Below are 13,762 nucleotides of genomic sequence, written 5' to 3'. Positions count from 1 at the left end.
GTCTAATAAAAATCCCAAGTATTTATTCTCATGAGTTGTTCACTTGTTTTTTAAAATGTGCGTTTCTACCTGAGCATATGTTGGTTTCCTTAATTAGAACATTATTCCATATACACTGAAAATGTTTTAATAACGTTTTTAGGGGCTCCTGGATTTACAGTTCCTTTTCATTCCCATCCAAAGATTTGTTTCCTTTCGATTTCCCGCATTCAGGACTGAGAAACACCTTCTACCTGCCCTGAGAAATCTTACAATTACTAATATTATGTACCCTCTGATATCATACTTCGAGAAGGGCACATCACCTCTGTGGTATCCTTCCCGATAATTCATAACCTAAATCTAATCATGTAAAAACATGAGGCAAGCGTAACCGGAAGAACCTTCTCTAAAATAGCTGACCAGTCTTCTTCAAAATCTTATAAGTAACTCCCATTTCATTAAACAAGGTGTCTAAAGCACATATTCTATAAATTTGACAAAGATTAAAAATAGCTGAAAAAATATTTTAGGTAAATGTTTCATTAAATCAATGAAGTGAGTAAAATGTTACCTGCCAGTTTGCGTAAAAGACAAGTGTACAAATAGTTTTATAACACATTTCCATCACTTCTCTCTGCAGGCGACTCAGCTAATCTAACCTGCAGAGCTTTCTTTGGGTACAGTGGAGATGTCAGTCCTTTAATTTACTGGATGAAAGGAGAGAAGTTTATTGAAGATCTGGATGAAAATCGAGTTTGGGAAAGTGACATTAGGTAAAATAATTTTTTCTTTTAACTTGTACAGTCAAGTTAACATTTGCTCTGTTAGTGAATGGAAACTGAGCTAAAGGAAAATAAAGGTTTTTTTCTTGTTCTGGGGGGGTACTATTATAATATAAATATAAAATATAGTATAAATGGCCAAGAGGCAAAGCAGTGTTAAGAGACTGACTATGGAATTGCAAAACATGAATGCCATTTGCAAAGAATTTAAGGGAAATAGAAAAGAGTTTTTCACTAAGGAATAAACTGAGTATGAGACAGACCAAAATACTGTCAAATATGGAAAATGTGATATTGTGCCTTTTGTTTATAAGAGCTCTCAAGAGGAAATATTGGCAGGGTACTAGGACTCAACCAAACACAATCTCTGTCTTTTCCTTTTATATGTTTTTACATATTTGAGCCATCAAGTAGGCTATAAAGCACTTGATAGGAATGATAAAGGATACACAAAATGTTTTCATGTCTTTTTTAGTCCTACTTTAAGGTCTAAATATTAATATAGTGGGAATGATAAAGAATAACCATTAAAAAATACCGTCTGTTTTGAAGGCATAATGTTTAAACCTCTTTTAGAAAAAACTTATTTGCTCATTTACTTGTAAGTATCGAGGTATTCAGTTATATCTAAACTTATGCTTGGACATAGATACTCATCTTTAATCATAGTATAAGTAAGCAAGCATGTAAATAATAATTAAGTTATAACTGAAAATGCTGATCATGCATAAACATTCTCCTATCTAAAGGTCACACCTCTGGGTATATATGAGCATTTAAGCGAAGGTTCCTCTCCCTAAATGTGAGGAATTTTAAAACCTGATCAAAGGTGTAAGTGAAAAAGTTTTGCAATACCAAATAAAAACATATAAAACTGTCATATAAGGTTATTTCTATTGGGATCTTCTTCCTGGCAACAAATACACAAGAATATTGCACTCCAGTTGGGTTCAGAAATGCCCAGATGGACAGTTCTCCAATAGGTACTAAAACATTCCTATACCATTTTTCATATTTATAACTTCACTATTATCTTTTACCCATATACTTTGAAATGTTAAAGTTAAGAGAGGACAATAAACTTCCTAACTTTTCCCCTCTCTCTTTTTGTGGATCCTGAAAAAAAGGTCTAGAAAGGTGTATTTCTTGAATTCTGCATTAGGAAGTATTGGGCAGACATGAGTTACCAAATAGATGGGAGGGTGGAGGTGGAAACATTGCAAGCAGGGAACGGGAGCCTCGCTTCGAGGTTTTTCCATTTGCTCTAAAAGATTACGAAAACCTTTGACAGTGAGGTTAGTGTTTACCATTCATTTTAATGTCAGAATTAAAGACTTCATCAGAACATTTAGTCCACAGGTTTATAATTAAATATTTCTTTTAAAATAGGCAATTGATTTATATCATTTAAAAAAAAAAAAAAGCCAAGCTGGAGCTTTCAACTGAAATGTCAAAATAGCTCCGAAATTTTCTATTTTTCTTTAAAAAAAAAACTAAAACTAACCTGCTGTATAAAATTAGTCTCCCAGCCTAAGACATTAGAATTTCTTCTCTCACCTTTACTGTATCATATTTCTTAAAGGGTAAGCCATTTGTAAACTTTTCTTCAAGGTCTTTCTCACCTCTTTATTATGACAGTGTGATTGTCCTGCTGAGAGAGATAATTCACTGCAACTTCATTAGCATATCCAAAAACAAGCTTCCTCATTAGAAATGAAGAGGAAAAGGGCGTGATATAATTTAATTAAGGTAGCATCAATCCGTAGCCAAATTTGAAGCACAGACGCTGTACGCATTTTCACCTCAGATTCCAATTCATCTAAATTTTTTTTTCTTTTTCACTTCTGTGTATGTTTGTGTGGGGTTTTTTGTTTCGTTTTGCTTTATATTTTAGAATTCTCAAGGAGCATCTCGGGGAACAGGAAGTTTCCATCTCATTAATTGTGGACTCCGTAGAAGAAGGTGACTTGGGAAATTACTCCTGTTACGTTGAAAATGGAAATGGACGTCGGCATGCCAGCATTCTCCTTCACAAAAGGGGTGAGTGTCACCTTCTAAGCTTGAGTAGTCCTGAACCTATAATGGGAGGGAAAGAATTGGGAACCAAAAAAATATTGTGTTTTTCTAGATCAGTTTATCCTAAATAAAATAAGCAAAATAGCATTAGGGCCATCGCAACGGATAACAGAGTGGATGTGTGACTAGCTCAGGCTCTAGAGTCAAATATGGATCCCTTGTTGGGCTTTACCCCAAATCTAGAACCTTGGGGGTGGCATCTCACTTTCTTAAGCTTCAGTTTCCTGATACTAGCCAATGGGGAAACAATGGTAGCCACTTGAGTGTGTTTTAAGGATGAAAAAAGAAAGAAATGTGAATAGCTTGGCACAGAGCCTGTAGGCAAGAGAAAGGAAGTTAAATGCTATTTATTATTGTTGGAATGGCAAACCAATCAAAAGTAACGGGAAATTTTAAGTCAAAGATTGTGTTCATTTGAAGGTTCTTCCTTTAGTGCAAGAATTACGTCTGAGGGATTCCCCATTGCAGTACTTCTTGACAGTTTTCTCTGCCTTGGATCACTTTTACCTGTGTAATATCTTCCCGTGATTAACAGTAATTCATTAATTAGTCATTAATGAATTATCATTCAATTATTTTTCATTAGTAATAATTCAAGGAAGATAGATTGTGGTTGAGTACAAGATCTCCTGCACTAAATCTGATTCCACAGCAGCCCCAACACGGTAGGCACAGGGTTAAAATATGTATAAATATATATTGAATTGTTTCAAATTAGAGACTATTAAACAAAATTAGAATGAGGAAATTTGAAGATCGAATTGGCTTTATTAAATGACTCATGAATGGAAGGTTTTTATAGGAAAGAGGGTGGGGCAAGAAGTTATTAACAAAAGAAAGAAAGAATTGGTTCCAGCCTGGATACTTTCTTTGTGGGGTGGGGGGTGGAGGACCGGGAAAAGCAGGGGGTTTTTTATCATGCGGATGAACTCGCTTCTGCTGATCGGGGAAATTTCAGATTGACTTTTAAAAGGCCACATTCCTGAGATAGGTCAAAACTGTAATTAAGTCTTGGTTTGCTGTTGGGGTGGGGAGGCAAATGATTCCAGTTGAGCTTGTTTTTTTCTTTTCTAACAAGACAGTTGTGAACTTGGAGCCGTGCCTTCATTGCAGAAATTTTTCATGTACATTACAAAAGAAAAATGTTTTTTTTCCTACATTATGCTAAGTGAAAACTTTCCAGCTTTGGGAACAAGTATACTTGGTGTTCTCTTACCCAGCAAATTTATAATGATTTTAATATCAAAGTGCATGTTTAATCCTGGACGCTTTGAGGTTGAAAAAGAAAGAGAACATTGAAGACTGCCCCCCCCCCACTTTATTGGGCAATAGATTTCCTTTGAATAATGTTACTGAAAGCTATTGAAACAGACACCTCTGTTGTCAGGAGACTACGATATTAAAATGGTCTACCTTTGGGAGATATGAGTAGAGGGGAAAAGTAAGGACAGGTAGCAATGATTGTTTCTTTCTGTAGCTTAACACATATAGTCAATGAAGGAATTGAGAATGGAAATATTATACGTATGAAAGGACAGAGATAGCTTACCAGGGTTGGAAGCGACTTAAATGTTATGTAATTGAACCATTCCATTAAGTGTTCCTAAGTGATCAATCACCTTATACTGGATCATATTCCCTCTCAAGGAAGCCAGTTCTATCTCTGGAAAAACCTGTTAGAAAGCATCCCTATGGGTAGTAAGGAGGGCACATATTGCATGGTGCACTGGGTGTTATACGCAACTAATGAATCATGGAACTTTACATCAAAAACCAGGGATGTACTGTATGGTGACTAACATAATATAATAAAAAAATATTATTAGAATAAAAAAAAGAAAGCATCCCTATTTCACTGTCTGTCTACCCCTTGACCCCAGTTCTACACTTTTAATCTCTGTTCCCAAAAACATCCCATCAAATGTTTGTTGACCATCACCATGATCCTTCTGAGCCTTTACTCCCCTAGATTCAACTTGTTTCGTTTCTTTTATTCCTTCTTCCTTTCTGTGGATATGGTACTTCCACCATCCTGGTCACTCTCTTGAATATAGGGCACATATAAAAAGCTATTCACTTGGACAGCACTTATTTCTTTTTAGGACAAGGTAGGAGTAACAGTTAAGTATTGCTTGACAGGGAGCAAGAATTCCTGTCCCCTTAAGGGTCCTTTTAGCTGAATTAAGAATCATATTGACATGAGACAGATTAACAGGAGAAAATGAAATTTAATAGTGTCCCTGTGGGGAATCCACACAGACGTGGAAATTCCAAAGACAGGCCAAATGAGGCATATATGTCATCCTGAACTAAGGAGAAAGGGGTAGGGGTCTGGGACTTTAGAGAAAAGGAATGTAATTCACAAGATGATAAGAAGAAGAACAGATGTTTGGTAATTAGATGTTTACCCTGCCATACAGATGGATCACTCAGATAAAATTTATCTCTGCTAATAACCCTTATTCTGGGAAAGACCCTCAATTTTGAGTCTTCTTTGTGGTTAAGAGAAGGGCAAAAGTTTCTCTTGAGCCCAGAGGGTCTCAGTTGCCTTCGGCTCAGAATAATCTTCATGCCAAAGTGGCCTGTCTTGGGGTGGGCTGCCCTTGGCTCCTACACCATCATAAAGAGAAAAGAAAGAAAATGAATGGTATCTAAGGAGGATAAACTTTAAAGCTCTGTTCTTACAGTTAGGCACATAGCCAGGAAGGGTCAAACACCCCCAGGCTATTTTTAGCATGTGTGGCCTAAGGTTAAGTTGCCCATAGCTACAGAAGCTTCCGGTACTACAAAAATAAATGATTGAAGAATCAAAGAAATTGTTTGAAAAACTTTCCCAATACTGTCAGATTCCCTAAACATGAAGAAAATTGTGGCCAGTGTTGGAGCAGTCTTTAATTCTTAAATCCACAACAGTTTTCAAATAGTATTTATACGAGAGAGCATTTTGTTTTTAGTAAAATAAAAGCATTAAGAACCCAAAAGTGTCCTTCAAGGTCATGTACTCCAAAAGTCCCTTTTAAAGTCAGTGTGTGCTTTCCTCGGAAGGCTTCAGGAAATGAGTGAGTCGTCAACTCACAAAAGCAACAAGGCATGCAATCTCCTGCCCTTGAGAGGCTTATAATCATGGGGAATGGTCTACCCCAGTCATCTTAGGGAAAAAGAAAGGACTTTGGTTAACAGGTGGCATAACTGCAAGCTGCCCAGCCCTGCGAGGTTGAGAAGGTCAAGGCACAGCGCATGGTAGACTTACAGTTTTGGTCTTTGATCATAGCGTTCCGGAAAGAGTCAAATTATTGTCATGCTAGCAATTATGTAGTTATCAGATAAATTGCTCTATCAGTCAGAAGGCTAAAGCTCAGAGGAGGAACTGGAAGATGTCACTATTAATCATATTTTTCTGCCATTTATTCATAAATCCCTTAACTTATCTTACAGGCCTTCAAAGTCTTTCAGTTTTAAAAATTTCCCCAAAGACCTATGTTAAAGTATTTGATGCATACAGACCTTGTGAACCACAATTATCAGTTCTTCTGACAGGTAAACTTGCCAGGACACACCTTTGTGCAAGTTACTTAAGCATTTTTTTCTCCACTGTTACCTTTTGCTCAGTATTGTTGACATAATAATGATGTCCAAGCCCTCCAGTGGGTTGTATGTGTAAGGGTAGAAAACCTTTCCTCTCTTACTTTCTAGGTTCTTCGGCTGGTCTAATAATTAAATTGACATAAGACAGATTAAGAGGAGAAAAACAAATTTAATTTCATACATATGGGAGCCCCAGAGATAGGAGATTCAAGGACAAGTCAGGCAGTTGAGGCCTATATGCTGTCGTGAGCTAAAGAATGGCACAGGGGCCTGGGGCTTCAAAGGGGAGGCGGGTCATTCACAGGACAGTAAGAAGAGCCCATGTTTTGTAATTAGTTGTTTGTTCTACCATATAGTCAGGACTTTCAGATGCAAAGTTATCTCAAGTAATAGATTTCTTTCTGGGCCAGGCCCCCATCTAAATTCATTTAGGTAGTTAAGGAAGAGGTAAAAGTTTTTCTTGAGTCGACTGTGACTTGATTGCCTTTAGCTCAAAATAATCCATATGCCAAAATGGCATATTTTGGGGATGGTGAAACGTGCTCCCCTTCTGATGGATTCTTTGAGATAGCGCTCACGTGTATTAAATGAGTCTTCCTTAATGCTGAGACGATACTACAATACATAATTCAGCTAGGATCGAGCTAGGCTAGATTCTGGACCAGCCTTTTATCTTAAAAAAAAAATCTTACTTCCGCAAACACTGGCTGAAAATTTCCTAGGAAATTTGACCACAGAAAAAAGTTTCTATGAGGCGCGCCTGGCTGGCTCAGTGGGTGGAACGTGTGACTCTCAATCAAAGATCTTGGGGCTGTGGTTTGAAGCCCCACGTTGGGTGTGGAGATTACTTAAAAAAAAGTCTTAAAAAAAAAAAAAGAAAAAGTTTCTATAAGAATATTCGAAATTGCTGATTTCTGCAGCCAGGGAAGGTACTTGGACAGTTAAGATCATGTCAGATATGCAACATAGATCTATTTCACATACTCTACAGAGAACTAGATTATACAGTGAACGAGTGGTGAAGAATGAACGGGCAAGGGCCATGGGGCTTTATAGTGCTCACTCTAGTCCCTGACCTGACAAGCTTGCTTAGAAAAGAACCAAGGCACAGAGCTAGCACATTCACTTCCGTGTTATTTCTCGTTTCTGCTCTTGCCCATATGTGATTGAATTTCATATTTCAATCTCTGAATCTTTTACCCAGACGCTTTTGCTTAGGTTTCTCATTGCTGCTGCCTGACTTGACATGTGTCCAACACTGACCTTCACCTTCAGTTTCCCTCCAAAATCCTGACCTTTCCTGTTCCCTCCATTTTTTATGTTTTCCATTGTCTTCAGATCAGCAGCAGTGTGCCCTAGCCTCAGGCCTAACCACTCTGGCACCCATCAGGCAGTCCCAAATTTCTTCTTCACTGTGTTTTTTTGTCCAGACTCTAATGCGGGATGGCCTCACAGTATGCACATGTTTACTCTATGGAGCAGAGCAACATAATGGTTAAGGGTATAGACTCTGTAGCAATGCTATGTATTCAAAACCCAACTCTCTGTGTACCGACTGTGTTATTGTTACCAAATTTAAACTAGTCTGTACAGCCAATGTGCAGGAAGCGAATGTCTGAGACACCGATTTTGAAGCGAAGAAAACGTTATTATCAGAAGGACAGCCCATCAAGAAGGCCAGAATCATTTCCAAAGCTGCCTTGCCCTGTTGAGCCTAGGGACAGCATTCTTCCGGACAGCGAGGCACTATTTGGGACCTGTTAATGATCAGATACCTCAAAATGAATGTTACCACCCATTCCCCAGTAGGTTTCTACAAAGAGTAGGGATTTAGAAAAAAGGCAAAGTGAATAACTGATCATGCAGGAGGTTAAGAGGTGCATAAAACATAATTGAGTAGGGAACAAAACAGAACGTGGAGCTAACGTAATAATACAAGTAATACCAACTGTAGTCCTGCTCATATTTTCAAAACAGGTCCAGGAACCGAGTGTCCAGCCCAACTCTCTTGGGCAAATCACCTAATCTCTATGACCCTCAAATCTCTCTTCTATAAAATGGGAATAATAATAGTACCTACCATATGGAATAGCTACAAAGATTAAATCAACTAAATTAGTGTCAATATGTATTGCAATGTCCGACATGTGTTTATCACTCAGTAAACGTTAGCAGCCATTACATGAGTTCTCTGCTTCAACTACGTGATATTCTGGGTAATTCAGGATGCGATAATAATGTGTTCTATTAAAAACTCCCACAAATCTCATTTTTAAGTCTAATTTATCTTGTATTAAAATGGCCAGCTTTAGCTCCAGCTCCATTGATTTCATATTGTACCTTATAATAGATTTACTTTAGTTTGAACGTGCTGTCCCATAGGAGAGCTTCATTCATTTATTCATGCATTTAACGATAATCATTAAGTACCTACTATGTGTCTGGCACTCATAAAAGTAAATGAATAGGAAATAAAAACCAATATAATTTGAAATGCCACCATCTACTTTTTAAATTGCATTGATATTAAGGATTCCTAATATAGAATTGTGCTTCTAGGGAATGTTTAGCTTTGAAACTGTCACATTAAGGGAATGTTCATTAACAATCCTGTCCTGAATGGTTCTGTTTAGATATATTGATTACAATAATATGGCAATCCATTCATCATGAAGTAGTTTGGGAACTAGCAAAGTATCTATTTCAGAGGCCAGCACTAGTTAATAATAATAAACATCTAGGTTTTCTCTAGTCCCTCTCAAACCCATTTTATTTCTTGCACACACACACACACTTTCTCCCTCCAAAGAATGTAATCAATAGAAATTAGACTTGCTCAATAAACTCCCTAGTCCCCAGAATATCTTTAGTAATGTAATTAACATGTACATCATTTAGGATGCATTGTTTTAAAGCCTATTGAATTTATTTTATTTTATTTTTTTATTTTTTTTTTTTAAAGATTTTATTTATTTATTCGACAGAGATAGAGACAGCTAGCCAGAGAGGGAACACAAGCAGGGGGAGTGGGAGAGGAAGAAGCAGGCTCATAGCGGAAGAGCCTGACGTGGGGCTCGATCCCATAACGCCAGGATCACGCCCTGAGCTGAAGGCAGACGCTTTAACCGCTGTGCCACCCAGGCGCCCCAAGCCTATTGAATTTAGACCCGGTGGACTCCTTATCCCTTTTTGTAATGAATCATTTTTGGAGTATATGCCCCTATCCTTGTTAGTATTTACCTAGGGTATTTATTTACTGAGAGATACAGTAAGATTACAAAACTGTTTAAGCCTCTCTCGGGGCTCAACATCTGACATCTTTGATCACTGACTTCAAAATATGGAAATGCCAAACTTCGCCCAGATACCAAAACCTCCTACCTCTCTATGTGGTGGCATCTCCCTAGAAATACAATGACTCATTAAAAACTGAATAGGAATTCACTTAAGAGTCACTTTTGTTGAGTTACTGCTCTGGGGAGGAAAAAAAAAATTTTCCCTTTACCCTTCTAGGTTCTTAGCTGAGACCTCCATGTAATAACAAACTGGATTAACAGGGGAAAAAAACAAGTTTAATAGCTTGTATACCTCCTGTATGCAAGGGAGATATCCAGAAAAACTGTGTAACTGCCTGAAACGGCCTAAGCTACCAACCTAAATACCATCTTCAGCTACAGACAAAAGAAGATGCTGGGGGTGGGAGAGCCAGTTATGGGAGATTTCCAGGAGAAACACAGTAATCAGGGGTGTGATTGTTACCCAGATTTAAGTCGTTGCTTTCTCCATTGATAAGAATTTTTAGAGATTTAGAGTCCTGGGCTCTTCCAAGTTAAGAAAGGGAGACACCCTTACAAATGGAGGTTTCCTTCATAAATGTAAATATCTTTCACAAAAGGGTAACTTCCTGGTTTCCAAAATTTTTCCTGTGTCTGCAGTTTCTTAAAAATAATCAGCCTCTGGGGCACCTGGGTAGTTCAGTTGGTTAAGCGTCTGCCTTCAGCTCAGGTCATGATTCCAGGGTCCTGCTCACGGGAGCCTGCTCCCCCGTCTCCTCCCCGCTCATGTGCTCGCATGCTCTCTCTCTCAAATAAATAAATAAAATCTTTTTTAAAAATTTAAAAAATAAACGCATTTTAAAAATAATAATAATCAGCCTAAAATAATCCATATGCCAAAAAAACCCATGTTTTGGGGTGTATATTCTGCCCCCCTTCATTGCCTGTGCAACTTTAGTTATGTTGCTACAGCATCTCCAAATCAGAGCCATCAAGTTTAACAAATTCTCTCCTTGGATAAGATCTGACATTTTGCAGTCAAAATTTTTTCTAGCCTGTAACATTTTTCTTGCTTCTCAGCTCCTCAGTTGTGTAAGCCATCTAAACAGCTGACCTCAATTCTTTCCTTTTTTTCTCTTGATAACTAACGCCAGAACAAAAAATACACTTGGTGGCTATTACGCCAGGAGCACGAATTGTCCGATACTAGTAATTTTGTACCTTTGAGTTTCTTGATATGGACATTTCAACAAGGTTATTTGATTGCCACCAAAATTACAGGCATGAAAACCAACCTTTTGAGCTATTTCCTTAGACATAAAATATATAAGTGAGGTTAAATTCAACTTAGTTTTGCCTCAGCCCTGGAATGTCTTTTCAAAAGTCTGTTGATTCCAGTTTTTCCTGATTTTGGTTTGCTTCAGTGTAAACCAGACTATCCGGGCAGTGTTTGTTAGGAAAGAAAAGGACCACTGTTTAAGGATGATTAGCTTATTTCTCAATTAATAAATATCAATGAGATGATCTTGGACAAAGCCAGTATTGGGACCATGAATGTGAAGACCTTCAGCTTTCATCATTCATGTTGAACTAGTTGTGTGGGCCAAAGCTCTTAGTGTTTAAGTATACATGGGCATAGTCATTGGAAGTCCTTTATTTGTCTTATTGAATTTTTCACTTGTTTTCCAACTAAATGTTGAATTCTTGATAAAGATCTTTAACTTGTACTTCTGTGTTATATTACTCAACATACGTAACCCACCTTGTAAATATGATGAATTAAATGTATTCTGAGTAATATAAACTTTGTCTGCAGCAGGGTTTCTTAATCTTGCCACTACTGACATTTTGAACTGGGTAATTCCGTTACAGGCCTTTTTCCCTCGTTGGTGCCTGTAGTTCTTGGTCAGGCCGCTTCGAAAAATGAAAAGGTAGACCAGCCAGAGCGGTGGGCAGCAAAGCAAGGTTTATTGAGCATAGCCAAGTGATAGTACAAAGCTCCCCAAGGAGAGACGGGACTCAAGAGGGTTGCCACTGGAGTTTCTAAGTCTAGGGGTCTTTATGGGCTTGTTAACAGGCTGTTTTAATCAAATTAACCCTCCCTGCACCTGTCATCCAATCAGGTTTTTGTCACCTATCTATCACATGGGAAAGGGTGGAGGGCTCCTTCCTGGGTGGTGTAAAATCCTTTGAAGGGTGATTTCCTCTTAGGGCAGGGTCCCCTGTCCCTGCCTGCCTGCCTTCCAACTCTCCTTCATCAATTCTTTGTTGTGGGGCTGTCATATGCAATGTAGAATGCTTCACAGCACACCCAGCCTTTACCCATTTAGATGCCAGTAGTACCTTCCCTAGTTCTGACAACGACAAATGTTTCCAAATATTGCCAAATGTCCCCAACGGGCAAAATTGCCACCGGTTACTGACAGAAAGACAGGTATTTTCATCTTAAAAACCCTCCAAGATTGTAACCGATGTGGTTGTGTTACCAAAATTAAGGGGTTTGCCACTTGGGGTGTATCAAATTGAACACAACCCAAGGAAATGTCTAATGCAAACAACTTTTTATTACTTGTTACAAGTAAGGAGACAGGAGATAGCGCTCAAAGCACTGTCTCCTGGTGGAGTTAGTACAGAAAGCTTTTGTTCAGTGTATTAGGGGCCAGGGGCAGGAGGCCTGCATAGGCACTTTTTGGTTCAATTCTGCACACCTAGCATGTCAACATGATGGTGCATATAGCATATGTTCAAAGTTCAAAAAATGGCAAAAAACTGCCCACAGGGGGAGATCATAGTATTATAATGAGCTAAAGTTAACTTCGGGTCAGCTTAGGGGGGCTTCTGCACATGTCCTCAGCTCCAGCCTGGCTCAGACTGGCTCACATAAGGGGCCATCAGGAGAGACACACCTGGCAAGGCATTATGAACTGAAACACCCAGTTGGGTGTCTCCTTGCAAAACAGAACATATTCCTTCCTGCTTTTGTCCCTTCTCCTCCCTTCTGCTGATAACTTTTAGCTCTCTTATTTGAGTAACTTCCTGTTGCATCCCAGCTAACAGTTGGGTGTTTCTTATATTGTTGAAATTCACAAAAATTAGATTCCTTCTGTTTCCACTCTTGGAGAGTCAACTGGAAGACTGTAGAGCAGGGCTTCACAATCATTTTTCATTGTTATTGTGTTACTAATTGATCTATCATAGTCACTGACCCTAGGGCGCTACCCAGGCCACCTGCTCCATCCTGGGGAATCTCAAGGGGGATGGACCAATTGAAAGCATAGCTCCTGGCTGAGTTTCCCAACACTGTTGTGGAACAAACTCAGATAGACTCATCACAAGAGAAGCCAATAACTCAAGAGATGAAGGTTAGGAAAAAAGAAAGGGAGAAATTTATTTCAGGTGCTGACCATCGGGGAGGTCGCAGGCTCAAGCCTAAACAAATGACCTCTCCACTAGCAAGATGGACACCTAGAGTTTTATCAGAATTTGGGGGGGGTGCATGCAAGAATGCAGGGAGAGAGCACATGATCGTAGGTGGAGGTTCGTATGTGTTCAGCCCATGATCATGGGCAGAGAAGAGGACTTCTGGGTTGTGGTCTTCTCTGCATCCTGTTGCTATCAAGGCTTTTCTGGCCTGGTGGTTGCAATGTTCTGATCATTGGAAAACACCTTCATCAGTGCCTCAGGAAAGCGTGATAATAAGAACAACGGGCTGGGGCGCCTGGGTGGCTCAGTTGGTTGAGTGTCGACTCTTGATTTCCTCTCAGGTCATGATTTCAGGGTCATGAGATACAGTCCTGCATTAGGCTTCCTGTTCTGTGTGGAGTCTACTTGGGATTCTTTCTTTCCCTCTGTCCCTCTCCCTGCTCACATGGGTGTGCAGCTCTCGCTCTCTCTCTTTCTAAAATAAATAAATAAATCTTTAAAAAAAGAAATAAGAGCAATGGGCTTCAGTTAGAGCAGGACTCAAGCAGTCTTGTCTATTTTAGGTTTTAACTTTCAGGGTCTACAGTTGAGCAAAAAGGTTTGCTGACAATCACAGTCTTTACAGTACAAACAGATCAC

General features: G+C 38.9%; 1 protein-coding gene across 1 annotated transcript in view; it reads left to right on the top strand.

Moving 5' to 3' along the window:
• Window positions 1-13,762, top strand: part of IL1RAPL1 (interleukin 1 receptor accessory protein like 1) — a 1,307,342-nt gene that overhangs the window by 1,248,044 nt on the left and 45,536 nt on the right. Inside the window, exons 7-8 of the mRNA XM_087859585.1 lie at window positions 623-755; window positions 2,659-2,804. Coding sequence (XP_087715711.1) covers window positions 623-755; window positions 2,659-2,804 — 279 coding nt within the window. The remainder of the gene's footprint in view (window positions 1-622; window positions 756-2,658; window positions 2,805-13,762) is intronic.

This window comes from Ursus americanus, chromosome X, assembly GCF_024610735.1.
Source record: "Ursus americanus isolate L20-20 chromosome X, mUrsAme1.1.p, whole genome shotgun sequence".
In the NCBI taxonomy this organism is placed as follows: domain Eukaryota; kingdom Metazoa; phylum Chordata; class Mammalia; order Carnivora; family Ursidae; genus Ursus; species Ursus americanus.
The sequence above is the reverse complement of the archived record's forward strand: the minus strand, read 5'-3'. Positions and strand labels throughout refer to the sequence as shown.